Source organism: Danaus plexippus, chromosome 12, assembly GCF_018135715.1.
Source record: "Danaus plexippus chromosome 12, MEX_DaPlex, whole genome shotgun sequence".
NCBI lineage: Eukaryota > Metazoa > Arthropoda > Insecta > Lepidoptera > Nymphalidae > Danaus > Danaus plexippus.
In genome coordinates, this window is record NC_083545.1 from 6,802,339 (window position 1) to 6,826,439 (window position 24,101).

At 31.5% G+C, this 24,101-nt stretch overlaps 1 protein-coding gene across 1 annotated transcript in view; it reads right to left on the reverse strand.

The window, feature by feature from the left end:
- Nucleotides 1-24,101, reverse strand: part of LOC116772290 (uncharacterized) — a 66,683-nt gene that overhangs the window by 32,406 nt on the left and 10,176 nt on the right. Inside the window, exons 3-5 of the mRNA XM_032664411.2 lie at nucleotides 19,485-20,250; nucleotides 4,793-4,943; nucleotides 4,145-4,289 (exon numbers count right to left, since the gene is read on the reverse strand). Of these exons, the coding sequence (XP_032520302.1) occupies nucleotides 4,145-4,289; nucleotides 4,793-4,943; nucleotides 19,485-20,213 (1,025 nt within the window). The 5' untranslated portion in view covers nucleotides 20,214-20,250. The remainder of the gene's footprint in view (nucleotides 1-4,144; nucleotides 4,290-4,792; nucleotides 4,944-19,484; nucleotides 20,251-24,101) is intronic.

Here is a 24,101-nt window from a genome sequence, read left to right on the forward strand (position 1 = left end):
GTCCAGTATCTTCCTAGAAACATGTCCTCAATTAATTTTTTTGACCCTCGATTTTTCCAAGATGCCATTGTTGAAAACCAATCTCAATTTTTATATTTCTTTATGACGTTAGCTTTATATGTGATTGTGTCAATATTTTTAATTTTCTTTATGCTACGTTTAGTTCTTGTCAGACAGTCGTTAGTTTCCTTTTTATTCCAAATCCATTCCATATCTTATAAACGTATGATTGAGAGTTTATTCAAAGTACCTTTCCAGATACTCTTTTCAAGGCTGAACCTTTTCTTTTAAATGTCGATTATCATTTCTCAATGACCGTCTATTGTATTACAGCGTTCGAATCAGATAACTAAATTTATCGCAATTTCAGATGAATGAGGTGCTTTAATTTTCTTCCAAAGTAGATTCAGATGTATATTTAATTACTTTCATCAAAGGGTCACCTTGCTTCCAATGCGAGTAAACAAGCAATGAATCGTTCTTATCACAAGCGACTGAAGCAAGCCTTACGAATGTTATTTTTCTAGTTCCATTTGATATTTTTTTGTGAACTTAAGTGGTTCTTCAATATATTGGTGTTGAGTATTTTAACGCGGTTTCAAGCTTATTTAATGAATAACGTAATTGTAAATGTAACTAAAAAAAAAATACATTTACTTTATTATTCAAGTGCAAAACGACAAGTAACGAATTACAGCAAAAAGACATCTAAATTCCATATATTTAAAAAAGTTCATTAACATGTAGAATTGCGTATTTATTTATATACAAGGACACGGAATAATTCCAAAGCACGCGATCAAATAACTTTTGTTTTTCCAACACACATCGAAAGGCCTTTAGGGGGAGTCGCATTCTGATAGGTCTGTTCCAATATGAGATCAAATTATCATCACGCTATGTTCAAAATACCTTTTATACTTTCCTATAAATCAATCTTTATCAATGTAGGGCCTCGTTTCAAGTTACGAATACCTTAAATTTAGATTATTTTTTTAATATTTGTGACAGTTCCGAGTTCGTTGAACTATTTCATAACTCTAACGCAAGATCATTTTAATATAATAAGAGCTATTTTTTATTTACCTTAATTTTTTATTACAGTTGGCGACATAATAGCCAAACCTCTTATATCAAAATTGATTGGCGATAATTCATTACTATTGGGAGGATTGTTTATTAGATAAAAATATTTAGAAAAAACCAAATTAATATTGTGACTAGAGGAGAAAATAAACGATGATAAAACGTTGCTCTTCTGACAAGCCTATGTACTTACAATTTAACCAAATATATTATACATTAAATTTTGTTACTATGAACCAGAAACGAAAAAAAATATTAATTATCATATTAAACGACTTATTAATTATAATTTCAACGCGAACGTGTAATTTAATCATAAAAATTCAAGCCAAAAAATATTAGAAGTTGAAATTTTGTTTAAGATAGTGATAAAAAAATATATTCATTTTACAAAAAAAAAATATAATAAAACGATTCATATTGTATTAATTATATTCATCTAAATTAATTATAAAAACAGTTTTTTTTCTTGATGTCTTCATTACACATAAGTATTCTTTTTCTATTTAAAATGAAACTTAACTTACATCGAAATTATAACATCATTACAATTAGCGAAATAAAAGGTGATGCTTGTTAATAAAAACCTATTTAATACAGATATATCACACGCGGCATTATCCACGGTCAGGAATGATTTGGTTTGGAGATACATATGTACTTTTCATAAAAGTAACATACATACATTCACTCTAACATATGACCTGTTTCACGACAGGATTTATTGAGATCATGGATTACATCGGCTGAACTATCGCAAGCTTCTAAATGCACATTACTCTGTGACAAAATGGACTTAAATTTCAAAAACTTTTATTGAAGAAAAAAAAAACACAAAATATATATGGGAAAATATAATTTCTTGACTTTCACAAACTCTAACTCGAAGCTACTGACCTCGACAGCTAAAGTAACTGTAAGGTAAAGTAGGTAATGATTAATGCTAAACTATTCTACCAAACTCTAAGTTAAACAAAACAAAAAAAACGGCGCTGCAAGAAGGGAGGAAATAAAGTTTCACAAACAAACGTACAGAAAACAGTGCCTTTAGAGACACGACTAACTAACAAGTAACGAACCGTTTGATGAGTTGCAGATATCAACAAGAGATTAGAAAAAGATTTAGATTCAGACCGGGCTGAATCGGATAAGAACGCTCGTTGTATAGTTTTTCACTGATGATTTAATATTATGAAACAAATTGTTTTAGAGCAGATTTCGTTAGACACGTTTATTGTCCATTAAGACATTACACAAGTCGATTTTACGCTGATATAGTAAAGAGTAACTCGAAAAATAATATAAACAAACAGATCCAATATAGTCATGATACTGCTTTACTCATGTTATCAAAGTTATAACAGTCCAAAGCATATAATAAACATCTAACAAATTGATTAATTTCACGCTGTACAATAACTTTAATTTCTTTGATGTCTTCATTCGTCTTTCCTAAACAATTAAATGAGATCGTACATTTACGAATAATTGATGCGATATAATTCAAGAACCGCGTACAACGAAGCATTCGTTAAACAGAGCACGTCTTAGGTGTTTTTAAAATTATTTCAACTTGTCAATAGCAATGTTTTAAGGACACTCGTATGACTAACGTTGCGATGCGTGGCGAGTTCGTTTCACTGTGTAGCGCAATGAGAAGACTGTCTGCTGACATATTAAAACGTATGTTTTCAGCGACGTACTATTAAGAGGAATATTCACAGACCGCTGCAGTACTCTGAATACTTTGAATAAATGAGTGTAGCATTACAATGGCTACTCGACAACACAATATTCCTATTTCATAGTAATTTGTCACGTAACTGAAACGTAAATTGTAATAACTTGTTGGGTTGCCTGATGATGCATTAAAAATTAAAATTTATGACAGTAATAAAAAGATAATACGTTGGAGAGCACGCGATTGTCATTGACAATGCCTTAAAAATGTCTAAAGGATTTCTTAAATATATTGCTTATACGTCAGAACAACATACATACATATACACCGATGACAGTTATCTGTATACGATATTTATGTACAAAAATTTCTGTTAGTATGAAACTATGTCAGATATTTTGAGAGGCTTACCGATAGCAAGGAGCGTGCCGAATGCGAGTTTGAGTGAGGGCGGACGTTCGAGTTACGAATTTAACTTAAATATAAATATTAAATCGATAACATACACTACGGGATATTACACACACGATGACGCGAGTTACGCAGTTAAGTTTAAGCAAACATACCAACATTTGATATCCTTGATAAGGTATAAGACGGGAAACTATATTCTCATAATGAGATCTAAGACTGTCGCGAGTATTCAGTTAAATTAAACTAATATTTTCGGATTACTGCGCGTATATTATTATCAATAAAACCTGCATACTCCCGACGTTTCGGTTGTTTTGCAGCAGCCGTGATCACGGGCAGACAAGATGTGTTTTTAAAAATAATAAAATACGCGTAGTAATGCGATAAAATTAGTTTCATTTAAACTATACTCTCATCCCTCGAATCAATTAATAATGGGTAATATTATAAAATGTTCCATTACATATTTTTATAGTTGGTTAAACCTAACATTATTTTCCCAGACATAACGATCGAAAGCGGAAGCGAAGCTCTACCATTCTTGACTATCAAGTTTTATTGAACACGACGAACATAGTCCCAATAGAATTGTTCATATTTTAAAAGAATATAAAAGGCTAAAAATTCAAAGTCGATCAATACTCGAAGACTAGATATATTGATATCAAACATTTCCGCGAGTACACGTTTGAATATAAGTTAAGTCCCAGGCGCTGTTGAAGCTCCTCTCCCTGTAACGCGATGGACCCGGCAGCCGCACGGTATATCCATAGAATGCTAAGAGGTTTCGTCTATAACTATGACTAAAGTAAAGCAAAACTTATTTTTTCACGGCCACGATGGCTAAACAGCTATCGAATCGTCAGGTAAAATAACTAAATTGGTAATTGAATTCCAAAAAGAATGTTTTTAAAGCTATATAACTTGATTGATATTAAAAATTGTAGGTAAACTAAATCTCACCTGGAGCCTCCAGCCCCGGCGAGTGAGAGTAATGACGAACACCTGGAACAGACGGAGGGTGCTCTCAGTTTGTTATGAGCTCTGATCGGTTCTGGGGCCTTCTCACGATCAGTTAGAGCCAGCACGGTGGAACATTTACGAAGACCTGGAAAAATAATATCAATAGTAATTGAGATATTTCAATGACGTTACCATGATGACAATCTCTGGAACCGTTCAGTGAACAGTAACAAAGGTTATTTCAATTTTTAAATAATTTAGTTTTATATAATAAAATTATCTGTAACGATATTAAAATAATAGTCCAGATGATTTGAGCTTTCTTTAATCGTGCCAAAAGAAACACAAATATGTGGAGAAAACTCAACGATATATATTTTTTATAATATTAATTAACTATGATTGTTATTTAAACAAAACTAATTCAAAATAAATGTGAAACAAGGAAAAAATGCAACACGACGGATTCGTGTTTAACTCTTAAGTGATTATATTAAGAAAGGCTTTACAACACTAATGAATTTGAAAATGTTTAGGTAAAATTAGTTTACGAGAAGAACTATACTATACTAATTGCAAAGATTTTATCTAAGTATATATTTTTAATACATTTTTACCACTGTTCAGAGGTTAGTATATTTGACTGACCTTCCAGCAACGGTTGCGGTTGTGACAGGACAGAGTCTCTGGAGGCTGCCCTTCGGACCGGTTTGGGGGGCCTGGCGAGCGACTTGAGGCCTCCACTTAATATGAGCTCCAGGGCACGACGACCCCCAGGTCCGTTCGCGCCTGCTCCCATCTGATACAAGAGAATGAAGATACTATTATTACAATACAAACATCACTAGTACATACTAAGATAACAGAGTCTAAACAATCGCTTTTCATCTTAGACAATTTCAATCTGATTAATGTTACTTAAAACAATATATGTAATAATTTTATCCTCTATATCCTCCTTCATGTGTATACATGAAGGAGGATATAATTTCCTTAGCTGAGGAAAGACGTTCTATTTTACGAGAAAACATATCTAAAAGCCGATACGCTTAGACTTAGTCAATTGGATATCTGAATTCTGAATCAATAACGGAAACATCTGATCGCTTATACGACTTGATAGAAGGTGTGCTGTCGGTGCTATTTAGAAATCAATACTGCTGCCGCTAGTTTTGCACGGCTGAAAAATTTACCATAGTGTTTAAATATTTCAATGCACGCTTTATGTGGTGGGAGTAAGAGTAAAAATATACTGCACTTGTACTTGCTTATTATATCACCGTTGACAATGCGAAAAAAATTAATTGCTAATTTTGTATAAATAATGTTGAAGGTTGAACTTGTAACTGATGAAAAATTTAATATTTATATTAAGGAATGCTAGGAACATTCATCTTCAGCCTATCGGAACTGCTGAGCAAAGGGCTCTTCTCGCATGGAGAAGGTTAGAGCATCAATCACGACGCTTGCTCAAGACGGGTTAACGATTTCAATCTTATAATTTCTAATAATAAGACCAGGTTTCCTCACGATGTTTTCGTCTAGGATTATTAGAGTTATTTTAAAACTCCAGTATTATTCTAGCAACATAATAAAAGACAGATATAAATATCGTTATGAGGTAGGCGAAAATCCATAACTTACTTATATCAGCATCTGGGTAGTGTGAATATAGTGAAATACAAATATTATTTATTCCCTTATGAAGGACCTTTGATTCGTCATAAAATCTACTTTACGATTCAATACACGAGTAACAATTTAAATGAAACTATGTTTATCGGATATGCTACGGACTTTTATTACTATATTTTACATTTTATCCGACAGTTACATGTAGCGTGATCATGGACGGGCGAGATCAAAGTGTCTGTTAGTTAGTCTTTTTATATTTCGCGACAAAGTACATCCGAAAAACATAGTTTCATTTAAAATTTGTTTTCCTTAATTATACTTTGATTGGTAGATAGAGCTTGGGCGGTGGAGGTGAGCGTTTAACGCGCGTTAGATAAGGCCTCTCTCCATGCAACGCGATGGACCCGGCGCCCGCACGGTGAATCTATGGAATGTTGATAATTTCGTCTCTTTCATCTCATAAATTTATAATATTATAAGCGTGTCACTGTATCATCAGGTCTCCTATTATGATCTGTGACGATATTATCTAGATTTCCACCCTTCATCACAATTAAATCGGATCTTATTCGTATAATTCCTATTATATTTTTGCTCCTGATAACATAAAATAATAATCAAATCATACTTTTCCCGTTCATTTAATGTTACAATGTATTATTTTGCAAACAACATGCGTTCAATTCAAGTAAAAGTTTCGATTAACTTGTAGTGTTTGAGGGAGACGGGGAAAAAGTATGTCAATTTAAATTAAATTTCATTCGTGACAACCACAGAAAATGGGACTGTTTATGTGTATATTAAGTCTTTTTTTTGTAAGTACAATCCTCGAATAACACTGTCTCGTAAGATCGGAAATACTAGATGTCTGAATATTATTTGAACTAGTAGATTAGAGCATTGATTATATTAAAATATGAAGTTAAGAAAAAATTACCAATTGTCAAAGGAAACAATATTGTCTCTCCAGTATTTTTCATAACAAATTCTTGAAAGAAGGTTGTTCACAACAATTCAGCACAAAGATTAAAAAACAAAGAATGCCTCACTGAAAGGTTACCGCTTCCGGTGGCGTATAATGCCAATGACGTATTTACACCAAGTGTTTTATTATTTTAAACCTTATCATCATAACGAAAGGTTACTTTTTATGTTAATATAATCGGAGTAAGTATATAATCTCAATCACTAAGAAAGCGTAACAAACACAAATATTTACGTTTCAAAACGCTGGAAGTGTAACGTCACCTAACATATGCAGATGTATACAAACCAAATTATACAAAAATGTAAATAAAAATATTCATCAAACGACAATATTATTTATAAAGGCGATTCGATAAATATAATGTTACATCTATGTTTGTCACAATACTTTAAAACCACGATAATAACAAACAGAAACGTCGTATATTAAACAGAATGCAACTATAAGTATAGACATGTAAGACAACATATTATTGTATATAAATAAAGAAAACAATGTTAAAAGGAAAAACTTTTTAACATACAATAATACAGACGTCACAACTAAACTGTTACAATTTATAAAATATTCAACATCCGTTTTTTTTTTCTTTTACACAAACAATTATCATGTATTTCAAAACTAGTTTTTATCCGCGACTTCGTCCCCGTCGTCTTTGGCATTGTGTTTATATAGGAATACAAGTTGAGCAGTTAAAAATACGCATGTTAACAGCAAAGAGCGACATCTATCGGCTGCGATACGTGTGTTCATACTATACGATTCTTACGATGTTTTCCCACGCAAGCTACATGGAAACTGGGGATAAATTACAGTGTTTATGTTCTTCCGATGTCTAAACGACATAATTGAAAAGTTCTTCGAAATCAATTAAATATATTTTATGTAAAAGAGCAACAAACACCCATACATCCTATTAAACTTTCTTATATATGTGTGTGTAGGATAAAAACACGTAATTTTTAACCGGCATTATATACTTAAAATTTGTCGTCTAATCACAATCATAATGAGATCTAAGACTAGCGAGTATTCACTCAAATATTTTTAAACTAATATTTTTCGGATTATACTACGCGTATTTTATTATTTTAAAAAACTACTTACTCCCAGCTATTTTGCAGAAACCGTGATGTAACTTAGAAACGGGCAGACGAGATGTAATCACGGTTGCTGCAAAGTAGCCGAGACTTCGGGAGTATGTAATTTTCATAAAATAATAAAATACGCGTAGTATAATCCGAAAAATATTAGTTTCATTTTAATCACACTCATATTATAGGCCGGGCGTGTAATCATCTCATTTCGTATACAATATAATATCAATTAAAATTAGTGTATTTTTCCGCTTGCTGTGTGAGACGTGAGTCGTATCATGAGATCTGTTTGAGTGTATTCGGGCGGTGGCCACTGACAGGGCGATGCGGATTTTTCATTGGCATTCACTATATACATTTAGTTAAAAATCTGGCTCGATTCCAGTGAGCAATTCCTTCGTACTCGCTGAACAATAAATTAATCGCATTTGCTTTTAATACAATACATGACTTGTAACAAGCCAGTGTCCTATGCAATACGAACGGTACTAACGATATTTTTCTTTCTATTATTTTTAATTGAATAAATATAAGTTAAGACTTGTATAGGGACTTTTGTTTATTGTAAGCCTACTCACAGTCGAATAAAAGGAATCAGTTAACTAAATGATTTGATAAGAATTTACCTTTCGTGACATTATAAACACAAACGTAAAACTTCGTTTGCGGGCATATCGATAAAATGATATACAGATACATATATATTCTGAAATATTATAATTTAGTACAAATTAACTATTAAACAGCATAAAAAACATTATTGAGCGATAATTTATTTATAACATTAATTCATGACATCATCTACCTCAGAATAGATTGAAAAAAAAAAACGTTCTCAATGAAACTTTTTTCTATAACCTCCTTATAGGTCTAGTAAAATTTATTAATCATTGACAATATCAATGAACTGTTCAACGATAACTTACACAATTATAAAGTTATGGCTCAGTGCGTGTTAACAAGACATTTCTATGGCGAACCAATTGTTAGCTATCCGTCGCGTCGGCTACAAACGTGTCAGCTGTCCATTAACATATATACTAATGAATTAACTACAATTTCATTAAAATAACTTAATATATTTAATTAATAAATTATCCTAAGAGCTTCAATTAAAACATTTTATATAAAATTATTCTAACGCTCAATCCATTGAAACGTTATCAGCTATTTTAAGTCTGCTTCAATAAAAATATCTCCATTGTTTTTAACTGAGCTGTCATTCGTATGGTGTGTACAAATGTCCACGAACTATCAGTTATTTAGTGTATTTCATATTTTATGTTTTTTTTTATGCCACAGAGCAAACATTTTTTGCGTGAATTTAGCATTTTATGTATAAAGACGTAAAAAGTGGGAGAAATAATCTCATCAACGACTGATTATATTACCATAATTGTCTAAACCGGTTATTAAATTCTTTTGTTTATACTTTTTTCTTAAATTGCTCCGTTTTATATTATTCATACATTAACAAGACCACTACATTTGTTCTGCTTGATGTCTTATGTTAAATTTCTTAGAATTCAATCTGACTTCATTTACAGTCATACAAAGAGACCAAAAAAAATACATATAACATCTACAAAGAATATTCTAAATCATCGCTGATTGGACTGTGATCAAAATTTATAATAAAATCACTGGAATATATAAAAAAACACTCAGTAAATTATTCGTTTGTGATTATGTTTAATATTTAAACCGAAACAAATATTTGGATTGCTTAAAAAACGTATTTTTCGGACACTGCAAGGTGAATACTGTATGGTGTGTACCATTCTGCGTACACGACCATTCAAATAAACATTTGTATTTTAATAACTTAAGATTTTAAAATGCCAACTTCACTTCCCATGTTTACATTTCCTTGTTAGCATCGACCGAGACTCTTGTTTATATTCATGATATAAATTGAGATAGCGGTAAGTAGTTCAGGAGATAAAATCACACTTCACCGTTATTGTCTGATCGCAATGAACATTGTTCATACGTTACTCGAGAGGAAAACAGAGAGTAAATTAATACAATTCAAACACAAATATAATTACCGTTTTAGGTATAAGGAATTGTAATCATTTCATCATTTACAGGCATTAAATCTAGAGATGTAATTCATGGAACTCTTATGACAGACTCACAATGGCGCGCTTAACTTTGGCTCGCCGGCGTTCATGAGATAAAAATCCTATTCGAGATGAATTAAAACTCTCCGCCTTTAAACTCGGAAGTTCTTTGAGGTATCGTAATGAAACAGCATCACCCTTCTTTTATATAAAATTTTTCAAACAACCTTATTTTGTTTCAAGATCACAAAAACGTTTCGGATTTAAGATACGATAAAATTAAGATTTATCTTGTGACGATGTAAAAAAATTAAAAGTTTTATGATTCACGAGGTTCTTTTGAACTAAAAGTCTGATCGGAAACCAGCAGATAATCGTTTAATGCTCACTATAAGAAACAAGTAGTCAAATAAAAAAACACGCTTTTTCCAACCTAAGGCATCTCAAAGTAAGAACTGTTGGTGGTTCGATCGTTTTAATAAAATAGGAAAAAAGTAACAATAGACAGGTTACATCACATAGCATTGAGAAACCGAAGCAAGAAATACAATTAAAAAGATTAAAAGAAAATTAACAAAAAAAACAGCCTTGAAGTATTGCCAAACTTAATTGCGAAATCGCCTTTTAAAAGGTGAGTTATTAAAAAACATAATCTTAGTTATTTCTTACTTATCATTTTGGTATTATTTATAACTCTTACTAGCGATAAACATTTGGTAAAATTTTCGAAGCAAAAAATTAAAATGTATGAATGATTGTTTCTCTTACAAAAATCTACTAAACAGAAGTTTATAAAATTTTGCAGTGTTTTAGATAAATGTGAGATAACAATTTTACTACAAATATCAAGAGCGAACAGGAAGTTGTCCAATCGTTTGTGTATTTAAACCGATGAAAATATTTCTATACATTTTTGAGAACATTGCCAAAGATTCGGATCATCAAATAGTAGAATAAATGTTTATTTGGTAACCGTGAAATAAAGGTGAAGATTTAGCTATTCTGATATAATAATTTTGACAAACAAGAAGCAACATAACGGTGATGCGTGAGGTCACAATACGACTAAAGATATTTAATAAATATACAATATACAATGATTCTATGAACTTCTAAACAAATAGAGCAGACTGTAAGTTTAAAAGTAAAAAAAAGCAAATCTTAAGAGTATCGTTAATATAAAAAATTCCGCAATTTTCTTTTGACTAGTTAAAAGGACTCTATGGACACAAACCCTACACCACAGGTACGAGTGCTCGTGCGTTGATACTCATCATTCCCCAGAGCGATGTCTTTTTTTCCAGCAGCACCTACCGCGGCGTAGCGGGTTACCATGGTTACCAACGGAACGGATGGTACTAAACGATGCATTTTAAATGAAAAGAATAAGAAGCTTGAGTAGGAGCTTTCAAAGGTTCCACGTAGGTTGGTGATCCAGAGATTTAAAACAATGTTTTTGTTCCGTCAGTAGTGGATGCCGTGAAATGATGTTCATAATGTGGTGGCTTCAGGTTTTAAGAAATAGGAGAAGATTTTGTCTTAAAGTAAAGATATGAACCATCTCAGGCTACCTACAGTCTAATCAAACCAAATCACCTGCAGAATTTTTTACCGACAGTTAACAGGTTATTAGTACTTGAGGGCGCACCACTATTTGTGATCCCTTGAACTAGGAGATCAAAATATTCATAACTCACAAAAGAAGTTTTTTAATTACTTTAAATATACATATCTTATTTATATGAATATGAATATATCTTTGTCACTTATTTCTGGTACTGTTAAAATATTCTTCAGCAGTATATATATAAAAAACGCTTCTAGAGCATACTATTATATGTATGTATATATAGAGTTTAGGCGAATGTTAGTTGAAAACCTGAAAATCAACTGAAACGATTTTCTTTCAAATTGTTATATAATAGTGAATGTTTCATAAAAAGAATATTGATGGTGAATTGTAGCAAAAAAAATCTTTTACTTTCTTATTCGATACTTACACTCTCTATAAAGAAAGCTATAACGAAGGCATGTGCATCGAAATAAAATGGTTGCCATAGAAGAGAACAATGCACTGATATCAAAAATATTATTTTTACTGATATTAAAGATAAATAAAACGCAGTATTAATGTTATTTTGTGCTGATTTTTATCAATTTATGCTCTGATTTACATATTTTTAATAGATGTTGTTGTTTCAAAATTGTTGAATAATTTGCATTAGAAATTCGCAATTTTAATATTAAACAAAGAGCTGGCGGTAAAAGAATCCTAAAAAACTTTAATATTATTGATATTTAAATTAAAAGTAAATGCCGAGACTCCTTTGAAAATTATTTGTCCGTTGTTATTTTAAATTGTTTTTATAAGGAACACGACCAAAAGACTTCATTAATATTAAAAATTTTAATCAAAACGAACTTATTTTCTTGAATTATTTCAAAGGTTTTTATTTAATTCATATGTACAACTTCTATTTATCTCCAGAACAAATATATTATAATTTACAATTCTTACATCGAAGGACGATTTCAAAATTTTTTGTTGTCCAAATTATTATTTCTAAAACTCATGCTTACAGATCATAAATTATGTATATAAATTCTCCATGAAGGTCCAATATTACAGCATCTACCTGGTGAACAGATTATAACAATACATTTATCAAATATTCATATACATAAAAGGCTATTAATATTTTTACAATCGCCCAACTATTATATATATACGTGTTAAGAAACAATTACGTTATGATATTTAGCATGTTATTATCTAATGATTCATACAGACTTTAATTGTATCACTGATAACAATTATTAAAGCGGTGACGTCACAAACCATACTAATTTTATCCGAGTCTTAGTCACACTCCTACTGACCACTGTAAGCGTCATTAGATTCAGCGTGTGAGAAACATACAGACGAATAACATGTTCTATTGACATCTCAGAATATCTCTTCTTAAATAGGCCATTAATTTTATATGTATTATTCTATATGCATAAATTATTTGTTTAAACAAAGGACATTTGTTCCGTCACTTCTTTGTTTAACGGTTGAATATATTATATATGTATATGCAAATAGTCAATCAGTAATAAGTCCGTCGTTTCTGCTTCCTACTTATCCCTTACCTTTGTTTCTTTTGTCTTTTCGTTTGTTTCTGTCGCAGATCATATTATTATTGTTTCACGAGTAACCAAAGTCTAAATTAGTTTAGCAAAATGTTGATAACGTTCCACGAACTGTTCGTCACATTGCAGTACGAATTAAGTTTTCTAGTAAGTCCTATCAATTTTGTATTTCTAGGTAAACTTAATGTAAAATTCTGCACAGTGATACATTGAGTTAACGGGTTTATATCTTAAACAATAGAACCTTGTAAATTATTCCGTGTATTGTGAATGCAATATATTTGTGAATGAGACCGTACATATATATGTTATGTTGCTAATGTGTTCCGCTCATAGCGAGATGAAGGTCAGTGTGTCGAGTTTCGGTAAATCTCCCCTCACACGATGGTAGCACTATGGCTGTAACACAAGTTCCGCATAAAACAAACAAACAAACATTTAACAGCCTATATTAACTATGTATCTCATTGTATGTCCGTCTGCTAAATTCTTATGCATATTTTTAACTCTATCTCTATCATAGTTATATATATAAATTTACTTAAACTAGATATCTGCTTGCTATGATGACAATTTCATAATATTTATAGGCGAAAACTTATAAACGACATCATCATGATACGTCTTTAAAATTCTATAATCGATATGAAGGCTATATATTTATATATGTCGAGGTTATGTTTATCGTGAATCGTATGTATTTATATCAATGGCGAATAACAATAATATTTATATTTCTGAGGTTATATTACTATGATACTATATGAAGCAGAAAAATATTGTCCGTCTTGACTTGTTCAGTTAGTATGCTTGTATGGTTTTTTTTTGTTAAGCGAAACCCCAAAAAAGTTATAAGCGACAAAAAAAATTTTTTTTATTGAAATTGAACATTATCTATTTATGAATTCACATAAATTTATTAAGATGATGATAAGTAACACGTTCGGAGTCCGAATAAAATGTTCTAATTTATTTTCTGCTTAAATCTATTTTAAAGAAATAATTTCAACCTTGTCGGTCATAATTTAATTTATTGAAAAAAAATCCTAATTTCACAATAGGCTTCCGACCATAACTTAGACAGCGCGAGGTTTGCGAATTAATTTTTTTTATTGTAACCAAAATATGTTTTACCGTTTCGAGTAATCAAATGACAAACAAACCCTTAACAATATCAGCTTATTACGGACTCATTTACCACTTGAATTGTATATTAAATATTTTTAATTTATAATTTTATTGGCAGTTATAAAGGTTCTTATTAATAATGCATATTGCATAACTTACGGAAAACTAATAATAAACGTATAAAAAAAAATGTCAAATAATATTTTATGATGGACCTCGATAATTTAATGGTTTCCATAAAGAAAATCATCACTAGTCCAAGGACCCACCTGTGGGTCAACAATAACTCTATTCATATATAATGAATATCATATTTAAGATAAAATGTATAAACACACCAAGGTCCAAATGTGTATACATCCAAGAAAAGGCATATAAAGACCTTACACTATATATTTATTTGAGAAATATATTATATATTTTATTCAATTGGAATTTTAAACGCATTAGTGAATGTGTTATGACCTATTTAATAAACGATTAACTCAGGATCTCTTAAATAAAAATATATAAAAGATAAATTAAACCTCGTTAGTGTTTCTCAAATAGTAATAAATGTAAAATAAATTAAATACTATGCTTGACAAACCATCAGTTATTTTGAGGAGTTCTGAGTCCGTTCTTCAGTAACGTTTACATGACCCTTATCAGTGCCAAATATAACTCATGACCCCAATACTGACGGGCCACGAACTCCGCGAAAAAAATAAATGGTAGCATAAACATAATTATCTCACCCTCGAGCGACGATCGTTCGGCATATCTTTGTGAGCAATAATCCAGAAAGTATAAGAACAACACAATCACAGACACTATTACAATAATATATACGTATATATAGCACGTGATAAGAACGGTAGCACGGTAACGTGCGCACGCGTCGACAGCCGCCCGCTTAATGCCGTGTAAACGCTTCCTTGATAATATAAAAACCGGGATACGTGAATTTAAATGCCCTATACGGTTCATGTAACCGTATCACTTCCTACAGTTGTCATGAATATGATTTCATTGACTCTGTCAAGGTTTCAACGTCTTTGATCTTAACGTGTTCGTTGCCGTGCACGATTATTTATACAATCTATATAGCTGTGTGAGGCGTTAGAGACACTTGTATATCAACATGGAGCGAGTTGGAGTCTGTTACGTTGAAACCAAAAAAGATACGAGCCAAAACACTACGAAATATTATACGAACAGTGCAACAAAGGAAAATTTAAAACCTAACCGGGTCAGCGGTATACATAGAGGCTAATAAGAACAGAGGCCTCAGGAGGCACTGACCTCAGATTATAATACACAATGATGTTCCGACTTTTGACCTACATTTATACTGGGCGACTGGACGAGGCCTCAGCTATAGGTTAGTTATGTTACTTTGATTACATTAACTCTTAAAATTGACCGCCTATTTATATACACTATTTTAATGTACAAACAACGCATAAAGACATTTTTATCCATTGTCGATCTTTTTTTGTGTTGTAAGAAATAATTTGAACTAGCATTTAAGCGATTAAATGAAATTTACATTCCAGAAAGTTAAAAGATATAGTAAATGCATCCATATGTTATAAAACTGAAGGTTGCATCACGGCAACAAATGATTACATGACAAAGTAATCGCTAAGAAAACAATGTATTCGAAATGAGAGTCATCAGTAAATAACCACGTCCGCATGACACGCGTTTGATGCGACGAAATAATACTCGTATCGTGGTTTAATGATACCTTCGTACATTCTCGACATAAACTAATCAATATAAATATAAATTTGTTTTTAATTATGAAGTGACAACGGTTTGAAAGTCAGACAGTATTATATTGGTGCAAATATTACAATTCAATTGGTTAAGCCCACCAAAAATCAATAATATCTGCCATATTCGGATTATAACTAATTAGCATTAAGTGACATGACTTTTTAAACAGAGCCTTATCTGTACTAATTAATAAAATTGATATGTCTGTTTGTAATCACATTTCATGAAAGACAACCTTTCATGAAAGTTATACGACACCTTCACCAAAACTGCAATTGTTAAAATTTTTGTCCGCCTGCTTGTTCCGACTAATCTCTAGAACGGCCAGAGCGATTTTGACGGCAATTTCACTAACAGGTAGGTCATTAGTTACTTCGTCCTAAAAAGACTTCAACAGACGGACTTTAACAATTCAACTTAACATTTGTTACGGTATTACTAAATACATCAATTAAAAGACTATAATGAAGATTACTTTTTGAATCGTAAATGCATAATCCCCAGGTAGTGTAATGTTACCAAGCTGGGATCTGATTCAAAAACCCTTGAGAAATAGAAAAAACCTCATAACGATGACAATGCTCATCTTATCAGAGTTTAATATGGCTAAGCTCATTTCCTAGTATATCTATAAAACATGACTAGATAATAGATGTACAATTTGATGCCTAAACGTATATATTTTTATCACTGAACAAGAAACACAGAATTAATATATTTCTAAAAGGCCTTTTACATTTAATGTTCTCTATAGTTCACGGACGACTGCTGTTATTCCACATTCCGAATAATTTGTAGACGTAGGCCCATCTTTGCTAATCATGGGATTCGTCTAGACTCTAGAGTCTAGACAAAGCCTCGCAGAATCAAATCAATCGCATCTAAATATAAATTAGACGAGATCATTCATATAACCACTTTTGATCGAAATACTTTTTCTATGCTGTTTTTTTTAACTAAGCCATATTCTCCGATTTCTCTAGTAAAAATCTGTTTAACTTCTAGTTAAAGTCTGTTTAACTTTGAAGCCGACCTTTCTTTTATTTTGCAATAACCGTGTTCAAATGGAGACGAGATGCAAGTGTCCATGAGTTCGTCATGTCCTCTTGTCATCTGATATAGGTATAGACGCGAGGTAAAACTGAAGATATATTCGTATCATCACTTACGTTTGGTGAAAACGCTGGAATTCTTTAAAATCGTAATTATACCTATTAACGAAAATACAAAACAAATACGCGGAACAGTTTAAGGACTTTGTGGAAAGACCACAAACTTAAATTTAATTATGTACCTTAATGAGTTGACCAGATCTAAAAATTATCGGAAATCAAAAATTGTTTTAGATTGTGTGTTAACCTTGAATTTTTTTAATAATTATATAGAGTTATTATATTTAACATATTTACAACACAATTTAAGGCATGCAAAAAAAAACTATAAAAAAAAATTCAAATTTAATATTTTTTTCAGCCTAGATGTTTCTTGTATTTTTTTTTCGTCTGTTTTAATGAGTTCATTAAAATATTATTCAAATTCCAAGGTTTCATTCTAATATTAAGCAACGATATGCCATTAAGAACGTCGTCAATAAAAAGAAACATTTTTTATTTTTTATTCTCTATATATATATAATAAATCTCTATCTGACAGTATATTAATTTAAAAAGTGATGTTTTTTTCTAAACGCAATTCTTATATAAAACAGCTGAGATAAAAGCCAATAAGTCGGACGTCCGGTACGCGGTTATATGTTAATACTTCACTATAATTTTGTACATCACGTAGTCATCTTATTCCATGTTTTAACTATATTTTATCAGACGATGTATTTTATAGATCTATTTCAGTAACAAACCGAGTTCCACAAAAACACATCCTTCTTAAAAACGAATATTTGTGATTCTGAGCATCATGACTAACAATGTGTCCGTCTGTATGTATAACATATTAAATTTTATTAAATCTTTGTCTAAAACTACAAAACTTTTATAAGTAATGAAATTTATACACGTGTCTAACCAACGCTCATCGAGGCATGTCGTTCACGATAGTCTTAGTGCAATCAACAAACAGCCTTTCGTTGGCTTAATCACAGCTTATACTTAAAAAAATATTTAATAGTAAAATTTTTAAATTCTTCATAAGAAAACTAAAAAAAATACATGTACATAAACGATTCATACTGACAACTGAAGACGAAATCTGAAACGGCTGTTATCGTAACGTCACATTAAAGATAATAAAAGATAACATTATTTTAAAGAAAACACAAACGCTACGATATTGAAATGAAATAACATAGAGATTATCTTAAACCGGTCGGCGATAAGGCAGCGAGTGCATTTTATATTGATAAGATAAAATTTACATGAGCTCGAATCGTGACGACTAGCGTACATTACACGACATTAAAATTAATAATAAATTTGCAATTTTATTCTTTTATCCATTTGTTTATGAATATTTTATTGATTTATTTTCTCCGATCTTTTTATTTTATTAAATTAACACTGTCAAGTCTTCGTTCGGATGATTTTTATATTTTTTTCATAATAAAATTTTTAAGTCGATACTGACTTTATACGACTATATAGAAAAAAAAAATCATATTGAATAAACTAATTTTAATGAGCATTTCATTAACTAAAATATAAACTCATTGTACTATATTTTTTGTGAACCATTTTTTTCTGTTATCCTTTTTGAAGGAAATATCATAATAATTGTCAAATTATTATTTTTAAATAAATATACATATATGTATATAAAACAGTGAAACTATCTTAAGCATACTTAAAAATAAAAAAATCACTTAATAATTAACATATTTCAAGAACTTTATATTTTTTTTTAACAAATTTTAAGCGAAGAAAACATACACGCCAAATTTTAATAGCGTCTTCAAGAAAAATACCTGAGCAGTTAAACGAACGAATCATTTTTTACGTACACACATTAGAATATTAATTAAAATTATCAACATTAACGCGAACAGGAGCTGTTTAGCAGCGTAAAAAACTATAAGGACTTTGTAGTGTATTCTTATAAACAAGTCACTTTCAGAGCGGGGTTCACATATCAACACAAAATGAAGTGTAAAAGCCCAACGAAATAACCCACGTTTATTATAAAAACTTGAAACGAGGAAAATATCATTATAACGATATCATAACACAATATCCTTATCGCATATCATAAAATATATATCGTAATATTTAAAACAGTTATTACCTCGATCATTTCAGAAAACCCAAGCAACATCTCAGACAGCTAGATCAATTATTTTTACGCTGAGAATAGATTTTTATATTTCTTTATTTAAACCCATATAGTGACTATACTTGGTCTGGTAAATTTACACCTATGAAGAAGTAATATTGATACCTTGAAATGTTATAACATTTAAATTATCATTTCTTATTGATATGTTAATTAATTAGTTCGTCTAGGAATGCCTACAATATTTATTACATATTGGTTTAATATAAATATTTGTAAATGTATATATATGTATATATTATTACCTTGTCACCGTCAGTGGGCAGTGTTCCATATCCATACCAGCTCCTGGCTGGTCTCAGTCTTGGCTCGTCTTTGGGAGACAGTAGTCCACTACCCCATCGCACTACCCCCTCAGCGACAGCGACCACCCCCGGCGTTATGGGGCTTCCGTTCGGTGATTTGGGGGACACGCCCTTCTCCGCCACAGGAGGCAGAGTAGGCCGAGCGCAGCCCGTTCTCCTCTCGTAGATACGTTTACACGCATCATCTATATCGGTCTCCAGTAGACCTTTCTTATCACCGCCTCTCTTAATCTCCACAGATTTCTTTTCATCTGATCTCAGCCATTTCGGATCCGAGTCTCTTCTTTTCGCGCTATCATTCGAATCTTGTCGGCTGAGCGGGTTCTTCTTGAGGCTCTCGTTTGAGTCCTGTTTAGTTAAGACCTTCTTGTCTACTTCTTTCAATGCACATTTCTTATCTTCTTTGGATAACAACGCTCGCTTGAGACTATCAGAGGAGTCTTGTTTGTTGATCAGTTTCCGAGGGCATTCCGTGTTAAGTGAATCAGTGGTCTTCGATATGAGGAGTTTGGGATAGTCGTATGGGGCGTGGTCGTTGGACGGAGGGTTTAGTTCCAGAGATCGTCTGTTCTTCTTCTTATCAACTGGTGCGATTTGTGCCTTGGCCGGTAGAAGACGGCGGGGCAGAAGGCTGCGGTGATCAGCGAGGGGTGACTCCGGGCGCAACATGCTTGGCGGTCTGACCCTGCCGCGGAGTATGATCCCCCTGAAACAAATTACATATCATTAATCATCTCCATATTTCAAGTATAATTACTTATATGTCAAAGATTTGAGACATAAAGGTATTTTATTGACAATTAGGTTCATATATTATGAATTATTTTTTAAATTTATATATTCAAAACAGGGAATATTCGTAAGAATAAGATAGGACTATTACAAAAAGAAATAAAATAGAGGAAAAACGAAACGTTTTATCTGTAGGTAGGAAGTGTCAGTGAGGGTCTGAGTGCACTGTCTTCCCTAACGATTTCGTCACTTTTTAAGGAAAGGTAAGCAACACCGTAGGAAGTAAGTTGTATTACCTAAACGCCTTACCAATTAAGCCGTATCATATAATGTATCGATACCTAATATATCATTAATAATGTTCAATATTTTTTTCTTTTATTTCAGACAAACTAATTACTATACTAATTTAATTTATAACAATTTAAATGATTTATTCTTTGTTTGTGTACACTTCGCTGTGTATGAATAACCGTTTTGTTTACATCTAGCACTGGTGACGTCACACGATAACATATCGAGCAAATAATATTACGTAATAAAAAAACAATACGAACGCGACCATATTAAATCGACCCCTATTATAAAATAATAAGTGGAATAATAATTTAAAACCTATGGGACGAACACTTATTAAGTAATAAATCACATAGAAAATTTATTAAATAATAAATCAATCGCGTTGTCATCGAGGTATTTATAGGACAAGAAAACTTACGAATACAGATTAATATAGATTGCTCGGCTGCGGCATGCAATATACAGCCGAAGCTTCTTACTAAATATTGTATTTATATATAGATGTATTAACGAAAATTAAAACCCGGAAATACGTCAGAGCGACGTCCTCCTATGAAATCTCTGCAATGTCTTCTGAATTCAACCACTCTTAAGTGAATTCGACGTTTGGAATAACAGTTTGTGCCATGTCGTTGTTATCGTTGACATTAAAAACGAATACGAAGTTGTACCACCAAAGGATTCCACCCAATAGTGGCATTGTAATACGAAAATGTCGCAGTAATGACTTCTAGTAAGTAATAATTGTATTAATAATAATTACGTAATGACACGTTATACATAATACTTCTGTTCTAGGTGTACTTCAAAATCATGTTTGCATTTCGATTTGTTTCATGATGAAAATAATTTAAAATTGAAACGGTTCTATTAACAACTCTTTTTCATTACATAATATTTTACTGAAAAGCTATCTGAATAAAACGTCTATAAATATTTATTTCTATACCAATAAAAAAAAACGACACAATCAGACAGAACAATGTAAGTAATTTGTGTTCGTTACTCAACAACCACCCTCCATCTTGTTTCGGCGAGAAACAATTTCGTTAAAACGTTCAACCCTTCATAAAGACCGCAGCGTTATACAATTTGTATGTTTGTAAAGTAATTAAAAACAATTACATACACCCTTAACATCATTACTAACATCGAGATTGTACAACAAATACTTGAAGGAATCTATAATCACTTGACATTTAAGCAGTGCATGCCTGGATTGAAATTCAAATTGATAGTGCGGAATGAAAAATTCATCAACACTAGCAGCATAACACTAAAGAATATAATTATGCAACAAATTAAATACATACATAATAAAAATGGTATAACGCCTTTAGGTATGTTCATGTAACTATAAAATAAGATTTAGGTATAACTTTTTACTCTGTGATGCAAAACGGACGGTAGAATTGACAGACGGTCATATGACATTTTGTTTTTTTTTTTCTAATATAGTAACACCACGGCTTCTCCGTAACTCTACTATGCTCGTCCAAGGATCCTTAAGAGATATTCGTGACATACTTAAAATTATTTGTACCAGAAGAGCTATATTCCTTTAAGTAAGTTCTTAACATTCAATCAATTTAAGTCTGAGTGATTCAAAATAACAAGTAGAAGTTAGTGGATGGTGAATTCATCAAGACCAGCAAGGTTCGAAGCAACAACTTGTAGTTGGTCACATCCCAGTTGATTTATCGCAGCATAATTGCAAGTTTTTTATTTGTATTCCAGATTATCAACAATTTACCTACAATTCCTCCTATCACACTACATTTCTTTATCATACAGATAAGTATGTCATTTGTATGTCTGTGAGAGACAAACCATCGTGTTAGAACTTGGTATTAGTCAATAATATAAAAACATCTGTGTGCAATGAACGGGATCCTACGGACGGTCGACTTACTGGTTTAAAATACTCGTTTTCATTTCTCAGATTCATCAAAACAGTCTTGAGACATTGTTAAGTAAAATTTACAAAGTCAAGGGCGCATGCAAAGTAAATTATAGTTTATTTCTTTATATATAAATATATGAATCATAATATTAGTAACCGCTTCACTAACACTAAGTAGGTATAGTAGAAAAAATAAAGATGATGAAATATATAAAATAAAATTGAATCAGAAGACATTTAAATTTTGACTTTTACAACTTTATTTCCGATGAATCACTAACTAACAAAATAAACATGAAGAGAAGTATTAAAGATGAAGCTAAATTATAACGTCATCATTTTTGTTCTGATCCTAGAATCTCATAACATTTGCCTTTAATATTTATATTACCGACGCTCAATTAACACGCATGACAGTGTGGGCGGCCATCTTAGCTAGTGACGTCACATGTCAACATATCGTCAAAGGCGACGCGAGTGCAACGTTTAGAAGCACACCTAGCGCATATTAAAATTTCAATCAAAATTAAAATTTAAAAAATACATATAATAAATATTTTATTACTTTATGATTTTCATGCATTTTTAATTCTGATTGCATATACATATTTTATTCTATTGTATAATTTTTATACGATATAACTAAACATCGTAGTTTACAGCAAACTGAATTCTCTAACCTTGAAATAGTATTTTCTCTAGATGAAAACCACAGTAACAGTATTTCTATATTAAGTAAAAAATACACGAAGAGATAAAAAGAAAATTATTGAATACTTTTGAATATAAGATTATATTATTTTTATTAAAACGGTGACTTACTATCATAGAGTATTATTTTAAATAGTTCATACGGTTCCGTGTTTATTTTTATTGCACACAGTTACGTTCTATAATTGTATTAAGACTCGGATGTTATTAGATAACTAGTTTTATTTTTAAAACTACCAGCGCGTTACAAAGTGGAATAACAGAAACGATAACATAAACAAATTCTGTGGAGATTTCCCTGGGAATATATATTTTCCATATTAATATTTATATATATTGTAGGAATATGAGAGGGTAGAAGAGAATCAATGTAGGAATATGAGAGGGTAGGAGAGACTCAAACGACATATAAGCCGTTGTCAGAGGACATCAGGGCTCTTTTTTCGTTCGTAACGCGCGTTGGTGTGATAGTTTAGTCGTTAGTAGATTTTCGAAGTGTGTTTAAATCTTTCGATTGTATTATATTCGGATTTCATTTAACGATTAGTTTAAATCAAGATAGTTGAAAGTTATTCATTTAGAATTGTTTTTATTTTTATGTAAATTTAATAAATTTGCAGTGGAATTGTATCGAATGTTATTTTTTAAAAAGTCAATTCTTACCTTGTTTCTAAGATCAGAAGTGGGATACGTACCTTGAGAACCCCGTTTGATGCGAGCTTGATTGGTTACGGAGTCGTCATGATGAGAGTGCATAAGGGAAATCGTAAACGAGTACTGCCTTATTGTAGTAGACTCACTCAGGGGGCTGAGAGGAAGTAGCACTCGTACGAACTGAAGACGCTGGCAGTGATTAAGGTATTAGAGTATTTCAGGCATAGCTTGTGGTTGCACACTTCATCGTGGTTACT